At 39.4% G+C, this 20,971-nt stretch overlaps 1 protein-coding gene and 1 long non-coding RNA gene across 2 annotated transcripts; both read left to right on the top strand.

Annotated features, from left to right (window-relative positions):
- The first annotated feature begins 859 nt into the window (after positions 1-859).
- ppib (peptidylprolyl isomerase B (cyclophilin B)) lies at positions 860-11,595 on the top strand. Its single transcript, XM_061924837.2, has 5 exons — positions 860-1,096; positions 3,931-4,044; positions 6,174-6,267; positions 6,346-6,530; positions 11,276-11,595. Exons 1-5 carry the CDS (start codon positions 965-967, stop codon positions 11,396-11,398), a joined length of 648 nt encoding a protein of 215 aa, XP_061780821.1. The 5' UTR covers positions 860-964; the 3' UTR covers positions 11,399-11,595.
- A 5,963-nt stretch (positions 11,596-17,558) lies between these two features.
- On the top strand, positions 17,559-19,453 carry LOC133571847 (uncharacterized). The gene is made up of 3 exons (XR_009810455.1): positions 17,559-17,711; positions 17,792-17,873; positions 18,449-19,453. It is a non-coding gene; the product is annotated as an uncharacterized lncRNA (long non-coding RNA).
- The last annotated feature ends 1,518 nt before the right edge of the window (positions 19,454-20,971 follow it).

The raw sequence follows: 20,971 nt of genomic DNA, 5'->3' as shown, positions 1-20,971 counted from the left end.
ATGGTCACTACTGTCTAGTTCAATCCATCCATTTTCTACCGCTTGTCCCTTTTGGGGTCGCGGGGGGTGCTGGAGCCTATCTCAACTGCATTCAGGCGGAAGGCGGGGTACACCCTGGACAAGTCGCCACCTCATCACAGGGCCAACACATATAGACAGACAACATTCACACTCACATTCACACACTAGGGCCAATTTAGTGTTGCCAATCAACCTATCCCCAGGTGCATGTTTTTGGCGGTGGGAGGAAGCCAGAGTACCCGGAGAGAACCCACGCAGTCACGGGGAGAACATGCAAACTCCACACAGAAAGATCCCGAGCCCGGGATTGAACCCAGGACTGCTCATGACCTTCGTATTGTGAGGCATATGCACTAACCCCTGTTTCACCGTGCTGCCTATTTTTATTCTTATTGTTGCTGTTTATTTTTATTCATATTCTTATTGTTGCTTTTTGTTTTTATTCTTAATGTAATATTTTCTCTTTTATTTCCATGTATACCCCCATTATTTACATTTTACTTTTTTAAATTCGATCTCAATTCTGTACACTGCTGCTGGAATTGTAATTTTCCTGAGGAAACTCTTCTGAAGGAAACAATAAAGTACTATCTATCTATCAATCTAATGTCAGCATTTTTTTTTAAACTCATTAACAGGATATCTTCCATTGATGATTAAAACAATAGTTTTTCTATAACTAATGTAGATTAAAATAATCAAATAAATTAAAGGGGAGCTGGAAATCCGGCATAAATAAAAAAACAGCACGCGTCTGGTTGTGATTGGCTGAAAAAAAAGCCATGTGTCATGACGTCACGTCCCCGTGACCTCGCAGGCAGAAGCTGAACCCGCCACGGCAGCCAGACAGACTCCTCCCCGAACATCGTGCACCTTCCCCCCGGGTACGTTATAAAGCGACCAGCGCCGGCTTGACGCTCCCTGGCCGCTAGTCTTTTCGTTGATGGTTAGACTCTGCGAGAGGAGGATGAAGTTCCTTGTGGCAGCCACCGTCATCGTCGGTTCCTTGATTTTCCTCGCCTTTCCCGGCGGTTCGTCCGCGGACGGGAAGAAGGGCCCTAAAGTAACCGCTAAGGTATGTTAGCATCACAGCTTAAAGAACTAATGCGAAAGCTAATGCTAACAGCCACGTCACAGCCAAGCTAGCTAGCGAATGCTAACATTCCTTAGCATTAGCTTAACATTTTAGCCTAATTAAACATTTAGACAGCAGGTAAGCAGTTGTCATTAATCGTGCCTTGTTTACATTTATGTTCTTGTTTCCCTACATTTAATACAATGTTATTATGACCACTTTAAGATTTAATACGGGCTACTACCTAGCTTTAACAATCTCCCTTTGTTAGTGCCAGTGTTGCATTCATGGCTGCTGGGAAATTGGATGCATTTTCTTTGGCTGTGACCGTGTGACGAGGCATTACTTCAATGCTCCCAGTCAAATGAAAACTGTTAAGCCCTATCTTTTTGGCAACATAAATACAAATATATTGATTGATTGAGACTTTTATTAATAGGTTGCACGGTGAAGTACATATTCCGTACAATTGACCACTAAATGGTAACACCCGAATAAGTTTTTGAATTTGTTTAAGTCGGGGTCCACTTAAATTGATTCATGATAAATATATATACTATCATCATGATACAGTCATCACACAAGATAATCATCAGGGTGTATACATTGAGTTATTTACATTATTTACAATTCGGGGTGTGGAGGGAGGGGGGGTTTAGGTTTGGTTGTTATCATCAGTCATCAACAATTGAAAACAGAGAAATGGATATTGAAACAGTGTAGGTCTGACTTGGTAGGATATGTACAGCAAGTAGTGGACATAGAGAGAGAGAGAGAGATCAGAAGGCATAAGAAAAGTCATAGAGAGAGAGAGAGAGAGATCAGAAGGCATAAGAAAAGTATCTACATTTGATTGTTTACATTTGATTATTAACAATCCGGGGTGGGTGTTAGTTTAGGGTTGAAGTTGCCTGGAGGTGTACTTTTATTGCGGTTTTGAAGGAGGATAGAGATGCCCTTTCTTTTATACCTGTTGGGAGCGCATTCCACATTGATGTGGCATAGAAAGAGAATGAGTTAAGACCTTTGTTAGATCGGAATCTGGGTTTAACGTGGTTAGTTTAATGTGTTTATTTATCACGAAAGCTTTATTTTTGACACTATGTGAAGGGATTTTTTTTTTTTTACATCAAATCTTATTCAATAAAAATGTGTGTCCTTAAAAATGAGGTATATTAAAATGGTAAATGAGTTATACTTGTACAGCGCTTTTCTACCCTCAAGGTACTCAAAGCACTTTGACACTTTTCCACATTCACACACTGATGGAGCAAGGGTGAAGTGTCTTGCTCAAGGACACAATCCCGGTCAAGCACAATGTCTCATTCCATTGTTATGCCGATGATGTTCAGATCTACTTACCTCTTAAGGCCACAGGACAGGTCGCACTTCAGCCACCGCTTGACTGACTGACATTAAAGCATGGATGAGTGCTAACTTCCTCAACCTTAATGAGAGCAAGACCGAGATCATCATCTTCGGTGAAACATCTCCAGTTTCGTTTGTCAGTGCTCTAGGTCCTCTGGGTGTAAACATCCGGTCCTCCGTGAGAAATCTCGGAGTGATCTTTGATAGTGCCTTCAAAATCACCAAAAGCTCAGTGGTTAGTACCAGCTTTTACCATCTCAGAACCCTAGCAAAGACCAAGGCCTATTTCTCCCAGAGCGACCTGGAGACTGCTATCCACGCCTTCATCACACACCGGCTAGACAACAACAACTCATTGTACACTGGCATTGATCAGGCATCACTCCGCCGATTGCAGCTTGTGCAAAACGCGGCTGCCCGTCTCCTCACCAGTACCAAAAAACGCAAGCACATCACTCCAGTCCTGGCCTCACTCCACTGGCTCCCTGTCCGTCACCGCATTGATTTTAAATTACTTTTAATTGTTTTTAAATCCCTAAATGGTCTGGCCATGGCTGCATCATCATACCTCGTCTAGAGCCTTAAAGTCAGCTGACCAATTGCTTTTGGCGGTCCCCAGATCCAGGCTAAAGACCAGAGGGGACAGAGCCTTTTCTGTTGCCGCCCCTAAGCTCTGGAACAGCCTTCCCCTCCACATTAGGTCAGCCCAGAGCCTGGGGGTCTTCAAAACCCTCCTTAAGACCTACCTCTTCTCGCTGGCCTTTGACCTGAGCTGAGTCCGCCCACTAGGCCACCATTTCTAGTCTCCCCCACCCCCTCGCTTTAGTTTTATTTTTCAATTTGTCGCACTTTTATTATTTTTATTCTGCAAATGTTTACTTTTTATTCGACCCCTTTTACCGTATTGCTTTTGTACTATCTTGTTCAGGACATTCATTGTTTATGTTCTTTGTTTGTTTCTGTTTTTTTTTTTTTTTTTTTTTGCTCTATGCTTTTTTAACCTGTAAAGCACTTTGGTTCAATTTAAAAGTTGTTGAAAACGTGCGATATAAATAAAGTTGACTTGACTTGACAACGGACGTGACATGGTTGGTAGAAGGTGGGGATCGAACCAGGAACCCTCAGGTTGCTGGCACGGCCACTCTCCCAACAGCGCCACACGTCCCGTACTTTAAATAGTCTTTTAAAAATCAGTGCATAAATATTTGTTGTTTCAAGACTCTTCAAATATTTCTGCAGCGATTTTTTTTTTTTACATTGATTGAGATATATATATATATATATATATATATATATATATATATATATTGCTATGAAAGGGAAATTCAGTTCACAAAATTAAGTAGCAAAAAAGAGTATTTAAATTAATTCCACATACAAAGCATGTTATTATGCCGCTTAGTGGCTGGGAGGTGTAATTTTTAGTCATTTTCAACTTTTGAGTGTTGACGCCACCTTGCCAACAGGTCTACTTTGATATGAGGATCGGGGACGAGGAAATCGGGAGGGTCGTCATCGGGTTGTTCGGGAAGACCGTCCCCAAAACTGTGGAGAACTTCGTCGCCTTGGCAACTGGAGAGGTGAGAAATGTTTCCTTCAAATTCCAGGGGTTGCTCAAAAAGACTTAAAAGTTTCTTCTTATTATTCTTGCAAATAAATGTGGTCTTTTTTGGACAAGCAAAAACATACCAATACAATGGACAGCCAAAACAAATGGCATGTAGCTAAGGTTGTTGTTGTTCATGTGGGGTATCGAAAGTGTTTTTTTTATTGGCCTGCGGACAAAATTAAAGACCGCCTTACTCAGAATAACTGCAAACTGCCCCTAAAGCAGCACCTGCAAACCAAAATGGCCGCTGACATGCGCCTTATTTTCAAAGACTCTTTATCGGCAATCATTCCATACATGATCTTTGATGTTTTTTTAGGCATGGAAGAACTGTTTATTACCTTCTAAATACTTTAACATAATTACAACCCTCCTAAACAAAAAATAACACCTATATAGTCACCTTTTGGCAGTCACCCGGCCACTACAACATGGCCACTACCTGGAAATACTTAGTCACATCTTGGGTAATTCCTGTAAGTTAGTACTGGGCTTTTTTGCCCTGAAACCACGAGCGTAAGTTGTTTTGCCAAAAATTGGTCATCTTGACAATTATTAGCATTGCATGTCACATGTCGATGTTCCGTATTGTTCACGTCAGAGGTTCACCAATGTCATGTAAAGCTGATGTCGAAGATGAAGAGTTTACTAGGGCTGGATGATTATGGCAAAAATAATAATCACGATTATTTTGATTGATATTGTAATCACCGTTAATTGTACGATTATTCATTATGAAAACAAGACTATTTATTGTACCACCAAAACTCAACTTCAAATATAGTTAAAAAAACTGATATGAATTAGAAATGAATAAACCACAACAGGAAAATAATAGTAGTAAGATATTTAAATAACAATAGCAATATAAAAAAACAATATTATTTTGATTTTACATTTAAGAAAAATTAATTTCCTTTTTTTACTTTTTACACTTATTTTACCACCATATGTATGGTGTGTGCTTTTTGTGTCAAATAAAATTTTATAAAATGTTTGTTAATTAAATGCAAAATCTTTCAAATTTATTGACGCAATACATCTTTGGACATTTTTGACCAGTATTTTAGGTCAAAGCATAATCATTGTGTAAATGTATCTATAAGTGCAATAATTTAAGTACATTATGCTTGTGCAAGGTACTTTTTTTTTAAACCTTTAATTTGTTAGCGCAGTCAGACCGGATGTGGCACACAGCGCTATTATTGTGAAGGAGTGAAGTGGGTTGCTGTTCTCAGCTTGACATGTGAAGGCGATTTGAAGCTGTTTGAAAAAAGAGGGCGCCTCCCAAGTTGCAACCGCTGTCGTGTTTGTAAGTTGATGTGACGTCGATGATGTCGTTCACAACAACACAAGCAGATGACATGTGTTGTGGGTGTATGGATTGTTCTTGCGAGCTTTAGATTCCTAGTTTAGTCGCGGTTTCAAGTACCCGCCTCGACATTAAGGACGGGGTGGTTGCGTGTTTAGGGGATGAATGAGTGGTCCCGAATAATATTAGTAAATATGATTTGTAAATTATAATTAATATTGGTTATAATAATAGTGTAAATGGTAATAAATATTAATTAATAATACAAAAATAATACAAAAATATGAATAGAAGTTACAGTAAATAATACAAATATCAAATGAAAAGTAATTAGTAAATAATATTATTGGCAAATAGTGAATGATAACAGTAGTAGTAAATACTATTTATAGTAATATGATAACAGTAGTAGTAAATACTATTTATAGTGTTAATAATAGCAGTAGATAGTTGTAAATAATAACAATACAATTAGTGTACAAAAATGGTGAGTTAGAATAACATTTGTAAACATTGTTTTGGTAAATATTTATGATAGTAACAAATTATAATAATAAAAGTAAAGAGAAACATTTTGGAGAGGTTTACTTGTCACTTATTCCTCAAAGCTGAGATTTCTGGTTCTTTTATTCACATTTCATATTTTTGCATATCTTTTGACCCACGTTGTATTGTCGTTAGTGTGTTTAGCACATTAAATCTATTGTTATTAAAATGTTCAGTTTTGGTTTGGCAGCCCCAAGTGTTGCAGAAGATCATGGCGGTTGTGTTTTTGTTTCCATCCCCAGAAAGGATTTGGCTACAAAGGCAGCAAGTTCCATCGCGTGATTAAGCAGTTCATGATCCAGGGAGGAGACTTCACCAAGGGAGACGGAACTGGAGGTGTGTCTTCATCCTTCCTCGTGCTAACTGGCGATACTCGGTCGTGCTAATCTTTCGTCTGCGTGTGTCCGTGTGAAGGCAAGAGCATCTACGGCGACCGCTTCCCCGACGAGAACTTCAAGCTGAAGCACCACGGCCCCGGCTGGCTCAGCATGGCCAACGCCGGCAAAGACACCAACGGCTCGCAGTTCTTCATCACCACCGTGCAGACGACCTGGCTGGACGGCAAACACGTGGTCTTTGGCAAAGTGCTGGAGGGAATGGTGAGTCCGAAACATGACACTCGTCCATGCCCCTGTCCTCCTTTTCATTCCTGTCAAATACGTATTTATTCAAATATGTATGGAATGGATACAACTATCCATTTTAGTGATCAAGGAATCTATCCATTGGTTTGTTCGATTATTCGGACAAAACACACTTTATAGCTTTGATACATATTTTCAAGGGAAAATTGTTAAAATAAACAGATTTTTGTACTTGCCATACTCTTCATTACCTTCTTTGGTTGTCTTTTACCTTCCATTTAACTTACTTTTTATTTACATCCTGTTAACTTTTTACCTTGTTGATTCCTTTCTTACCTTTTTATACACTATTCAACTTTTACCTTTTTATTTACCGTATTTTTCGGACTATAAGTCAGTTTTTTTTCATAGTTTGGTCGGGGGTGCGACTTATACTCAGGAGCGACCTATGTGTGAAATTATTAACACATTACCGTAAAATATCAAATAATATTATTTAGCTCATTCACATAAGAGACTAGACGTATAAGATTTCATGGGATTTAGCGATTAGGAGTGACAGATTGTTTGGTAAACGTATAGCATGTTCTATATGTTAGTTATTTGAATGACTCTTACCATAATATGTTACGTTAACATACCAGGCACGTTCTCAGTTGGTTATTTATGCCTCATATAACGTACACTTATTCAGCCTGTTGTTCACTATTCTTTATTTATTTTAAATTGCCTTTCAAATGTCTATTCTTGGTGTTGGGTTTTATCAAATAAATTTCCCTAAAAATTGCGACTTATACTCCAGTGCGACTTATGTTTTTTTCCTTCATTATTATGCATTTTCGGCCGGTGCGACTTATACTCCGAAAAATACTGTACCATCTTTTACTGTTTCTTACCTTGTTTTATCTTTTTTAACCTTCTATATTCCCTCTTTTACCTTTTATGTCTTTTACCTTGTTTTACATTCTATAATTATATTTAAAGGCCTACTGAAATGAATTTTTTTTATTTAAACGGGGATAGCAGATCCATTCTATGTGTCATACTTGATCATTTCGCAATATTGCCATATTTTTGCTGAAAGGATTTAGTATAGAACAACGACGATAAAGTTCGCAACTTTTGGTTGCTGATAAAAAAAAGCCTTGCCTGTACCGGAAGTAGCGTGACGTCACAAGTTGAAAGTCTCCTCACATTTCCCCATTGTTTACACCAGCAGCGAGAGCGATTGGGACCGAGAAAGCGACGATTACCCCATTAATTTGAGCCAGGATGAAAGATTCGGGGATGAGGAACGTGAGAGTGAAGGACTAGAGTGCAGTGCAGGACGCATCTTTTTTCGCTCTGACCGTAACTTAGGTACAAGGGCTCATTGGATTCCACACTCTCTCCTTTTTCTATTGTGGATCTTGTATTTGTATTTTAAACCACCTCGGATACTATATCTTCTTGAAAATGAGAGTCGAGAACGCGAAATGGACATTCACAGTGACTTTTATCTCCACGACAATACATCGGTGAAGCACTTTAGCTACGGGGCTAACGTGATAGCATCGGGCTTAACTGCAGATAGAAACAAAAGAAATAAACCCCTGACTGGAAGGATAGACCGAAAATCAACAATACTATTAAACCATGGACCTGTAACTACACGGTTAATGCTTTCCAGCCTGGCGAAGCTTAATAATGCTGTTGCTAACGACGCCATTGAATCTAACTTAGCTACGGACCTCGACAGAGCTATGATAAAAACATTAGCTCTCCACCTACGCCAACCCTCATCTGCTCATCAACACCGAAGCTCACCTGCGTTCCAGCGATCGACGGAGCGACGAAGGACTTTACCCGATCATCGATGCGGTCGGCAGCTAGCGTCGGTTAGCAAGTCTGCTATCCAAGTCAAAGTCCTCCTGGTTGTGTTGCTGTAGCCAGATGCTAATACACCGATCGCATCTACAGCTTTCTTCTTTGCAGTCTCTATTGTTCATTAAACAAATTGCAAAAGATTCACCAACACAGATGTCCAGAATACTGTGGAATTTTGCGATGAAAACTGAGCTTTTTGTATTGGATACAATGGCGTCCCAATACTTCCGTTTCAACCATCGACGTCACGCGCATACGTCATCATACCTAGATGTTTTCAACCGGAAGTTTCGCAGGAAATTTAAAATTGCACTTTATAAGTTAACCCGGCCGTATTGGCATGTGTTGCAATGTTAAGATTTCATCATTGATATATAAACTCTCAGACTGCATGGTCGGTAGTAGTGGGTTTCAGTAGGCCTTTAACACTAGAACTCCCAAAGAGCAGCCATTTAGCTTTTCTGCCTATAAAACCCACAGGTCAGCCGATCGGCTGCAAGGCCCTCCTTTTGTTATGTGAATGAGGCAATCACTTAGGCAAATGTGTTATCAGGATACAGTGTTAGAGTGAAAGTGAGTGAGACGTATGCCCCGTTAAAGAAGACCAAAATAATGCTCTTTAGCAATTGCAAAAGTAATATACCGATCAGGATTGTTATTGATGATACACCAATAGAATATGTTCAACAAAATTATTTCTTAGGAGTGGTGATAGATGAAAATATCTCATGGAAGCCTCATATAAGTTAGCATGTCCCCTCCTCCTGTGTGATTGCCCCGTTTAGATAACAAAAGGAAGGTTCACAGGGGGCCTTCCAGCCGTTTGGATGCCCCCTGGGTTTTATAGGTAGAGCAAAAAATCCTGGGAGTTCTAGTGTTAAAGTACCAGTAGAGTGGAAAAACAAGTTGACTTTATATGCGTATTTGTTTATCATTGTATCCATTAAACCATATCCAATTGTATTTACAATCTGCAAAGTATGTGAAAACACTGTTTAAACATCACCAAATGCTACAAATTTAGTCAGCCATTTTGAATCAATATTGCGCTGTGAATAACTTTTGGCTGTTTTCGGAGATTTACATCACAGTAGTAACGCTTCTGCACTCTGACCATATTATTAGATCAGTCATACTGGAAATACGCAAAAAGCTGTTTATCATTCACAATCTTTATGTAAGACAGGAACACATATGTGCTTGGCTTTTTTTATGCGTTCAAAATAAATCGTAAATAAATAGCTAACAGTTGAGTCAACAGATGGTCCTCTGTTGCGCTCATTATACTGTTTTTGAAAACATCCAGAAAGCGCCAACAATACTCCATTTATATATCATGACCTGAAAATTAACCAAATATAAGTGATATTGTTATTATAAGCGCCAACACAGACTATTTTAGCATTTTGAAGCTATTGTTGACACACCGACGGCTGCTTCTGCTTCATCTCAAACTTGCTGAAAGTAAATTCTAGGTTATAATTCATGCATCGCTCACCTGGTAGTAGACAAATGTGGCCATGGACCAACAGGCTCGTTCACTTTAACATTCCCCGATGTCAAAAAGACTCTAGTGGCAACTTTTTTTAACCTTTTGTGATTGATTGTTAATCTAAACAGGATTATGTGAGCGTCCCCGTCGGTCGGCATCCCAGCGAGAGTGGAAAAAATTACACAAAGTATTTGTTTTATTATGGTTAGTTAGTATGTTTAGCACCTGACAATGCTGCGGATGCTATAGTGTCACAATGAAACTGCATCCATCACTCAGCTTCTGAAATGTATTGTTCATCCTCTGTGTCCAGGCTCAAAAATACAAAGATCTGGATCATAATTTTTCCCAAAGTAATCGTCTGCTTGATTGGCATTGTTGTTGATGGGGAAGGGATCTGCAGTTCCTAACTCTACGTCACGGATCACGTGACTGGCTTCCTCATTATCTCTCAAAATGGCTCGGCAATCTCCGTAAGATTAATACTAATTTGATGATATCTATTTTTGCGCAAACTTCGGAAGTCTTGGTGTCATAAATAAGACATATATGATAATAGCTTCAATATAGACAACTTGTTTTTCCACTCTACTGGTACTTGAACTTGTTTGACCTTTTTTACCTTTTATGTACTTTCGATTTACCTTCTTTGACCGTCTCTTACCTTGTTTTATCTTTGTAAACCTTCTATATGCATTCTGTTTAACCCATATTACCTTTTATTTAACTTATTTGATGCATTTTACCTTCTATATTCCTTTTTTACCTTCTATTTAACTTGCCTTACCTTTAACCTATTTTACCTTTAATTTACCTTGTTTGATTGTCTTTTACCTTTTCTTCTTTTACCTTCTGAATTCCTTTTTACCTTTTCTTCACCGTATATTTAAATGTTTACCTTCTATGTAGCTTGTTTTGCCTTCTTTTACCTTCTATTTGACTCATTTGAGCTTGTATCTTCTTTTTCCTTTTACCATATATTCAACTTATTATACCTTCTATATTCATATTTACCTTTTTGTTACTACTTTTACCTTATTTTACATCTATTCGTCATTTTACCTTCTATTTACCTTTTTACCTTCAATTACTTTTTTGTTTTCCTTTAATTTACTTCTATTACCTTCTGTGTATTTACTGTATTTTACCTTTTTTATACCATCTTTTACTTTCTATGCAACTTGTTTGACCTTCTTTTATGTGGTCTGGATTTTATTAAAAAAAATTTAGTTACACTCAATCGACTAATTGAAGCAACTGATTATAAGTCGAAGCTTTTTTCTAATAGGTTTCATGTATTAATGGCTGCAGCTCGAGATGAAACATTGCATTAGTGAGATCTTTTTAATGGACTAAAGTGGTGCAATGAGGCAAGACGCATGCTAACGTGCTGTCGTTTTAGGATGTGGTGAAGAAGATTGAGGACACCAAAACAGACAGCCGCGACAAGCCTCTCAAAGACATCGTTGTCCACGATTGCGGCAAGTTGGACGTGGACGTACCTTTCGCTGTGCCCAAAGAATAGATGACAACTTGGAACAGCAGACTGCTTTTTTTGGGGGGGGGGCAAAGGAGTAAACGTGCTGGCCACCTTGTTTTTGTGACCTTCTGTCCTGGAGAAGATGCACTGGACCACAAGTAACACTCACCATCGAGCATTCCAAGGTACATGTCATCTTTTGTTTTTGTAAAGAACAAATAAAGTGTCCAGGTTTTCTTAAACCCTTGTAGGGTTTTCATTTCAATTGGATAATAGATGCCCTCTTTCTATTTTTAACAGTCGACCAATAACTAAAGAAAGTTTATACATGTGAAATTAAGCTTTAATTACTCTAGGATCCAGATTTTGGGATGAGCCTTAAAAATAATGGGCCGTGAAGTCCATGTTTGGTCACAAGGGGGCGGCATTGTGCTGTGACTTGTGCCTCCAGAGGTATAACTAAAACATGCTGTACATGAAAGTTAACGACAGATGACGAGACATTGCGGCGGTATTTTTGTGGCATTGTTGCATGATAGTTGGGGACATTAAAGTGATCTAGTGTGGTTATTTTGTGCTGCTCGATGTCAGTCATAAAAAAAAAAATCCCTTTCAAGTGAACATTGTGTTGATTTGCAACATCATGCAACTTCCTTCCTTTGTGTGTTCCTGACTCGCCCTTGCAGCATACATCCATACACTCATTTTGGTGCTTTAATAATTGATTCATGTCTTCCTGAAAGCAATTTAAAATAGATGAGCTTAAGATGACATGGTGCATGGATGAACCAATGAAAACTACATAAAATATGGTTGTAAAATCAAGAGACCACTGGGTATAAAGTGTCTTGTTTAGCTGCATTTTAAAGGTATGTATCATACGTATATGACAACCTATTTGAACGTATGTGCTTTTCCATTGCTGTTACAATTTACTTATTTGACAATGTTTTTTATTTTGGGATTTTTTAAATTTTTTTATTTAAGTGTTATAAACTGCAACATTTACAAACAATCGAGAAATAATAAAAATAATCAAAATAAATACCAAAAACAGTACAAATCTTGTTCACGAGTGAGGGAAGAGTGGATCGTGAGGTCGACAGGCGGTTTGGTGCGGCGTCTTCAGTAATGCGGACGCTGTATCGATCCGTTGTGGTGAAGGAGGAGCTGAGCTGGAAGGCAAAGCTCTCAATTTACGTTCCATCCTCACCTATGGTCATGAGCTTTGGGTTATGACCGAAAGGACAAGATCACGGGTACAAGCAAAAAGTAAAGCCGCTGCTCCTCCACATCGAGAGGAGCCAGATGAGGTGGTTCGGGCATCTGGTCAGGATGCCACCCGAACGCCTCCCTCGGGAGGTGTTTAGGGCACGTCCAACCGGTAGGAGGCCACGGGGAAGACCCAGGACACGTTGGGAAGACTGTCTCCCGGCTGGTCTGGGAACGCCTCGGGATCTCCCGGGAGGAGCTGGACGAAGTGGCTGGGGAGAGGAAAGTCTGGGCTTCCCTGCTTAGGCTGCTGCCCCCGCGACCCAACCTCGGATAAGCGGAAGTGGATGGATGGAGTACAAATCAGCGCCAGGGGGTTGTAAACTCAAAGTAACAAATAGAATGCAATATATAATATATATATAAGTGCAAAGCCATAGGCTCACACAAGTTCTGTAAATAATTTAAATTTGGAACACAGCATCGTCGTTTTCACAGCTTTTTGGTTGTTCGAGGTAGAGAGTGTTTTAACGTAGAGTTCTAATTCTTTTTTTAAAGGCACAAAAACAGGTCGGGTATTGAGAAACTTACATTTGTAACCGATGGTTTATCGATGTCGGCTATACTGTATAAAACTACAAAATAACAAACACGGAGGCTCCAGTTTACACGAGGACCACTTTATTTTCCTTCCTTCAAAAACCTCCGCTCCACTCCAACGTGTCATCTTTTCCGCTCTTAGCGCCTTCAAAATAAGAGCTCAAGGCATATGCTGTATAACAGCGTATATGTCATCACTTTCGCTCTTAGCGCCTTCAAAATAAGAGCTCAAGGCATATACTGTATAACAGGAACTTAACATCACAAAGAGGAAAGCCCATACAAGTAGGTTACACATTTATGAATATTACATTTAGCCAATAGTATAATGAGGTTGAAAAGGTACAATTCATTTTTTTAAATGTTTTCATACAAATTTGACTGTTTTATTTCTAGGAAATATCGTCGCTATTCGTCACGTTTTTCTTTCTTTCTGCTAGCCAATGGCTGCAAGAATTACTTTGATGTCACAAACCGAAGAAAGTGGTGGCGTTGATTGGTTGTTGCTGTGAGGCGCCAAAATAACCAGGAAGTAAGCTACGTGGTACGAACAGAAAAGCATAGCTTCGACGACATGAGTGACTTTCTTGACTAAGTTGTCATACGTATAAACGACAAACCTTTTAATGTACTTTTCTTGTTCTGTCAGAATGTATTTTTGACTTTGTTCTAGTAAGCATTGTCGCTACTCGTTCCCCTTTTCGTTGTATCTCAGCAGCCAATGGGTGTACGAGGTACGTCGACGCCGCGCGCCAATCAAAAACTGAAGAGGAAGGTGGCGACGTGTGATTGGTTGTTGGTGTGAGGCGCCAATGTAAACAGGAAGTACGCTACAATGTTCAGGTAAAATTACGTCTTCGACAACATGAATGCTTTTCAACTAAGTTATTTTGTATATTGAGCATGAGTCACCGAGTTGTTAAATATTCAACTTGTGCTGTAGTGGCTGCTAAGCGTTAAAGATAAGTCAAAGCCCTCTTTTTTCAATTTGGTAGGTAGTGTGTGTAGTATGTCGAAGTGAGGCTACATAAACTTATAGACTTAGACTTCCTTTTTATTGTCATTCAAATTTGAACTTTACAGCACAGATAAGAACGAAATTTCGTTACTTAAGCTCATGGTAGTGCAGGATAAAAAAGCAATAAGGTGCATATATAAATAAATAAATATATATATAAATATATATATATATATATAAAATAAATAAATATATATAAATAAATATAGGTTGATTGGTAACACTAAATTGGCCCTAGTGTGTGAATGTGAGTGTGAATGTTGTCTGTCTATCTGTGACACAGATCCAGGTTTTTGCACTTCCGATCCGATACCTATATTGTTTTTGCATTTCCGATCCTATACCGATACTGACCGATACCGATACTGGCCTATCCGAGCATGTATTAAAGTTTAAAGTTATTTAGCCTACTTAGTTGTCAGAACCAATCAACTAATGTAATCAAAAGTCAGTTTACAATGGAGCCGATGAGAGTCGCCCTATTCTAGGGATGTCCCGATCCAGGTTTTTGCACTTCCGATCCGATACCGATATTGTTTTTGCACTTCCGATCCGATACTGGCCTATCTGAGCATGTATTAAAGTTTAAAGTTATTTAGCCTACTTAGTTGTCAGAATCATGTTGAAAAGGGTTTTAGTACTCTTGATAACAACTAGCCAGCTGAATTAGGGGAGTTTGAATAATACACAATGGTTGGTAACAAGAAACTGACCTGTTTATTCAAGGATAAACACAAAATAGACAAAATTATACATGACAAACAGAAATGGCATCATTGAACTAGGGCTGGGCGATATGGCCTTTTTTAAATATTGCGATATTTTAAGGCCATATTGCGATACACAATATATATCTCAATATTTTGCCTTAGCCTTGAATGAACACTTGATGCATATAATCACAGCAGTATGATGATTCTATGTGTTTTGATTGATTGAGACTTTTATTAGTAGGTTGCACACTGAAGTACATATTCCGTACAATTGACCACTAAATGGTAACACCCGAATAAGTTTTTCAACTTGTTTAAGTCGGGGTCCACTTAAATTGATTCATGATACAGATATATACTATCAGATATATACTATCATCATAATACAGTCATCACACAAGATAATCACATTGAATTATTTACATTATTTATAATCCGGGGTGTGGAGGGGGGCGCCGGATGTAAGTGTCAAAAAGACAGCCAAAAGAGTTTGATATGAGAATAAATCTAAAGTTAAAATATAGGGTAGAAATGCACCCATTTGCAGGAAATGTAGTCTTGATTTTCAAAATTTTCTTTCAAGGCTTGCATGTCTACATTAAAACATTCTTCTTCATACTGCATTAATATATGCTACTTTTAAACTTTCATGCAGAGAAGGAAATCACAACTAAAAAAATCACTAATTTTTTCATACGGTGTTGATGTGGAAATTTTTGCCTCGGCATTTTGATGGTGTGGGCGTGTGGCACCGAATGGAGATAAGCGTCTCGACAGACGTCACAATATTTGAACAATGATGACGAAAACTGTTTTCTCTGTCGTGTCCGTGTGTCGAAAATTGTTATGCGCTTATTTTTTTATTAGATTTTGTGCGTGGCATAGATTTGCTATGCGCAGAGGACGCTTAAACAGTGCGCAATTGCACAAGCGAGCACCTTAGAGGGAGCGTTGCTCGCACGGCTGCGCTAGCATCACAGCTAACGTTAGCCATGCTGCTACCTCTCTGCTCGGGGAGGACGTATACGTATGTGACGTATGACGTGACAGTATGTGACTATGACGTGACAGTATGTGACGTATGACGTGACAGTATGTGACGTATGACGTGACAGTATGTGACGTATGACCTGACAGTATGTGATGTATGACGTGACAGTATGTGACATGTGTAAGAAGGTGCACTTGCTGTCTGTGAGAGGGAGACACAGGAAAGAGTGAGAAGAGCCTGTCGTGTAATGCCAGCAGCTAAAAGCAACTGCGTGAGAATTCACAGACCTGTGGATGTGTTGAAGGTGTGCTGGAAAATGCGGAACGGAAATTACAGAGCAGCAGAAAAGTGGAATGTATTATTTAAATAGATGCGTTGGAAAACACGGACCGGAGTTTTTTTTTAAACTGGATCTGGATCGGCATTTTCCCATGCCTTGCCGATACGCAATTTTTGGCAAATATCGGCTGCCGATCCGATCCAAACATCGGATCGGGACATCCCTAATATGTGTTGGCCCTGCGATGAGGTGGCGACTTGTCCAGGGTGTACCCCGCCTTCCGCCCGATTGTAGCTGAGATAGGCTCCAGCGCCCCCCGCAACCCCGAAGGGAATAAGCAGTAGAAAATGGATGGAAATAAATAGATTACTGTACAGATAAATATATTGCACTTTTTCACATGTGTTCACGTTTATGGATGTATGTTATATTGTCTTTTTTATTCCAGTGAGTTAATCCATTTTGGGGGGAGTTGAGGGGATAATTTAATTATGATGCGTTCAAGAGTCTTACGGCCTGAGGGAAGAAGCTGTTACAGAACCTGGAGGTTCTGCTTCGGAGGCTGCGGAACCTCTGTCTAGAGTCCAGCAGTGAAAACAGTCCATGGTGGGGGTGGGAGGAGTCTTTGCAGATTTTCTGAGCCCTGGCCAGGCAGCGGCTTTTTGCGATCTCCTGGATAGGAGGAAGAGGAGTCCTGATGATCTTTTCCGCCGTCCTCACCACTCTCTGGAGAGACTTCCAGTCTGAGGCACTGCAGGCTCCAGTCCAGACAGAGATGCTGTTGGTCAGCAGGCTCTCTATAGTGCCTCTGTAGAATGTGCTGAGAATGGGGGGAGGGAGCTGTGCTCTTTTCATCCGACGCAAAAAGTGCATGCGCTGCTGAGCTCTTTTTACAAGAGCTCCGGTGTGTAGGGACCAGGTTATATTATATATTATATATTTATCCTTTAAAACATTCATAGATTTTTTTACTTGCACATTTACTTTCTTAACTTGGTATCAAAGAAATACCAAACAAATGGAGGGATCATTAAAATATTTTATTTTGACTTCAATATGTGGTTATGATTTATAATGTGAATAGAACGCAGGAAAACAAACACACCTTTGTGCCGAAATGACATTGGTCTGAGAAGACACGCACATGAGCCCAAGTAACGTGATGTCGTATTGTTGTCTTAACCGTTTGTCCTGTATGAAATGCAGCAGCAAGGAGAAGTGAAGCACGTCCACAAAGATTAGGACGGACAAAGACATTGTGACAGAACAGAAATAACAGAGAGCTGCAGCGTGGGAAAGGTCACCGTGGGAACTTGGCCTTTTTTTAAATTTCTGGGCCACAACAAACGTGTCCGTACGTCGCCATTGTTCTCTCGTTTCCTCTCCGCTTTCTTTTCCGTCCTTTGCCGCGCACTTTGTCAAGTTGTTCCCTGCGAGAAGTTCCCACGCTCTCCTTCAGGTCTTCATGCAGGCCTGCCGGACCTCTCCGTTGTCGTCATAGTCCTTGGCCGTGGGAATCACAATGTTGACTCGTCCAAGCCAAGGTTAGGATTTTCCATTCAAGACTTCCGCTGAAAAATAATCAGACATTTAATGTTTTGTTTTTGCTCTGCTCCCCATTTAGGAAGGGACTGTTCCCTGTCTACCAATCAACGCACTGCACTCTGCCTAGCTCCGCCCCTTTAGTCATGGCCTTACTGTGACTGGTATGTGATGTGTCTTTAGTGAGAACTTGTCACATCATACACACGAAAAAGCTATGTGATATTGTGCAAATACAGTGGAACCTTCGTAAGTACCAAAGTTCGTATAGTGAAGCAAACTTCTCGATAAGAAACAATTTCACAACTCATATGGAAACGGGGTTTGTAAATCGAGGTTCCACTGTATAACGGAAAAAACTACACTGTAGCTATAATAACGGGGGTTATGATCCGTGACCACCAGCAAATGGTGAAATACTGCAAATAATTTACACACTCATAAAAGTCCTATAAATACCTTTTTTTTAGGGGTGATGCTCTAGGGAGGCGCCACAAAGATGAGGGGGTAAGATTCATATTTGTTTAAACTCAGTGCTTTTTAGGTCAAAATAAGTGTTTCAGATGGGCACCCTGTACTTGTTTTAAGAAGAAATCTGCAAATGTGTGGGGGAGCGAATGCCCAACCGCGAATAGACGATGATGTTTTGTTAGATTGTTAGCTTGATTACACAAAAAGTGTCAAATAAATGAAATAAAATGTGAACATTTCCTCATGTATTTTCACTTTCTGTGCTTAGAAACAAACACACCTGGTGCACGGCTTGCAAAGAGACCCACCACATTCAGCAGATGGCGCTGTGGAGAAAAGAGTACTACTACACTGTAGGTGACAGGATGGGAGTTGGACAATATCAGATAGCATATGTGGACAAATGAGGTAGGGCCTAGCACAGGTGTTCTAAAAATATTATTAAAAACACAAAAGTGGAATAAAAGAGCAAACAGGTGAAATGTAACGAGAAAAAGTTGCCACTTTGACTCTAATAACACAAAGCTGCCATGCAGGCTGTTTTTTTTCTCTAAAACCGTAATTGATGAAAAAATAATAATGAAACAAACTCAATGTTGTGAATTGTGAACTTATTGAAGGCTGTGTGTTTGGCATGAAAAAGTTTGATGACAAAAAGGACATAAAAAAACAAAACTATAAATAACCAGTGTTGGGTTAGTTACTGAAAAGCAGTAACTAGTTACAGTTACTAGTTACTTCATTTCAAAAGTAACTCAGTTACTAACTCAGTTACTTACACCAAAAAGTAATGCGTTACTGTGAAAAGTAACTATTTAGTTACTTCTTTTTTCTTTTTTTTTTAAAGCTCCAATTAATGCCCTTTTAGCCTTCATTTCAGTACTGTTATTGCACTGGAGAATAATACAATCTGTTGATCAACTTGACATGCATTTGCATCACTGAACTCTGCTAAGCCATGTGGTCTACATACAACACACAAAGACAAAGATATGTTACAAAGGCCAATTTGTTTCTGGCCAGAACAAATTGACAAAACTATTTTAAATAGCTGCAACATAACATACATAAGTAACAAACAGCATAATAACAGCATAGATGTAAACCAAGAAAGGCACACACTACATACACAAAGTCTAACCAGGCATTTTCTTCCTCAAGTAATTCTTATACAAAATCATGTCTGAAACCCAGAACACTACACATTTCCCCAGTTTTAGTCTAGAGATAAGGAAAGATTGGCCTGGCCCACTAGGATCCCTCTTTATGTTTGTGAACTTTATAGTCTATACATTTAGAGTGATGTGATAATCAAACACTCTAGAAGTCTAGAATGAAAGAGTATATAAGAGAATTGACAGCAACGTTCCCTCTCAGGAGCGTGCATGTGCAATTGCGCACTGCTCAAGCGTCCTCTGCGCACGGCAAATCTATGCCATGCACAAAATCAAATAAAAAAATAAGCGCATAACAATTTTCGACACGACACGGACACGACAGAGAAAACCGTTTTCGTCATCATTGTTCAAATATTGTAACGTCTGTCGAGACGCTTTGAGGACATGAATTCCATCCATCACTTTACTGAGCAAAACTCTTTACTGTCGGCCATAAACACATCACCAAAACATTAGTAAAAAAAATGATATCTAGCAAAACTGGTCATTTTCTGCAGTACAAACCAGACCAAAAGCAACTTTGTTATATCAACAGCAGCCGCTCGCTCTCTCACGTGCGCCAACACTTGCACATATGGCTCTTAGCCAGTGATGCGTTTACAGCCACACAAAAAGTCGGACAACTCCAACACCACACATAAAGTGTCATTCCAGGTCGTTACACTATGATTTACCAATCAAATGTGTGCTAATTCTAGTGTCATTTATTAGGAATCTTAATTTATAAATATTAATCATTAAATGCTGTTAGTATATTAAATAAATACTAATAAAAATATATTTTTTACAAACAGGAAGTTGCAGGAATGTACACATGATCCCCTGCTTACATCTCATTGTGCAACATGTGAATGTTTTAATGGGAACTAAATGCAATGTCTGAAAGGGGTACAAATTATTTCCAAAGCAGGACCTCCACCCAGACAAACAATACAAGTACACAGTTCATGAAAAACAATATTTTTTGTTATTGTCATTATAAGTGGGCCTAAACACTTAGATTAGAAATGGAAATGACTGCTGTCATTTGATTCTAATAATAAGAGAATGTTGTCTGTCTATCTGTGTTGGCCCTGTGATGAGGTGGGGACTTGTCCAGGGTGTACCCTGCCTTCCGCCCGAATGCAGCTGAGATAGGCTCCAGCGACCCCGAAAGGGACAAGCGGTAGAAAATGGATGGATGGATGGAGATGTAAGTTGTTATTTAGTGAGGTTTGGGACAGGTGTGCTGCTGGTGTAGCCACAGTGTGCACGTCTAAAGTTGCTCACATGGACTCCACTCAATGCTCAGGGACTTTTTGCATTTGCTCACACATGAACAATTAGAGGGAACATTGATTGACAGAGTGTGTACCTTCAGCGGTGAATGGTGGTGGTGGTGGAGGTGAAGTGGCATCAGAGTCTCTGTCTCTCTTTACTAGCTTCGTCGAAGCATGTTGCTATGTAGCTTGTTTCAGCAGATTTGAATTGCTGTTTTGGGCAGTAGATGGCATCTTTGATCCAAAGCACAATTTACATTTAACTAAAATGTTATTTTCTTTGTGCTCGACAAAAGAAAAGTAGTGAAAATATCTCCATGTTAGCAAACTCGACTTCTGGCTCCGCCATGATCA

This window comes from Nerophis lumbriciformis, linkage group LG29, assembly GCF_033978685.3.
Source record: "Nerophis lumbriciformis linkage group LG29, RoL_Nlum_v2.1, whole genome shotgun sequence".
In the NCBI taxonomy this organism is placed as follows: Eukaryota; Metazoa; Chordata; class Actinopteri; order Syngnathiformes; family Syngnathidae; genus Nerophis; species Nerophis lumbriciformis.
Note: the sequence above shows the minus strand (reverse complement) of the source record. Positions and strands in the feature narration are given on the sequence as shown.

Excerpts from the sequence above, each read along its gene's own strand:
- ppib (XM_061924837.2), top strand. The coding sequence starts at position 965 with ATGGTTAGACTCTGCGAGAGGAGGATGAAGTTCCTTGTGGCAGCCACC. Across the intron at positions 4,045-6,173 it reads TCGCCTTGGCAACTGGAGAG|AAAGGATTTGGCTACAAAGG; the intron begins GTGAGAAATGTT and ends TTCCATCCCCAG. Across the intron at positions 6,268-6,345 it reads CAAGGGAGACGGAACTGGAG|GCAAGAGCATCTACGGCGAC; the intron begins GTGTGTCTTCAT and ends GTCCGTGTGAAG.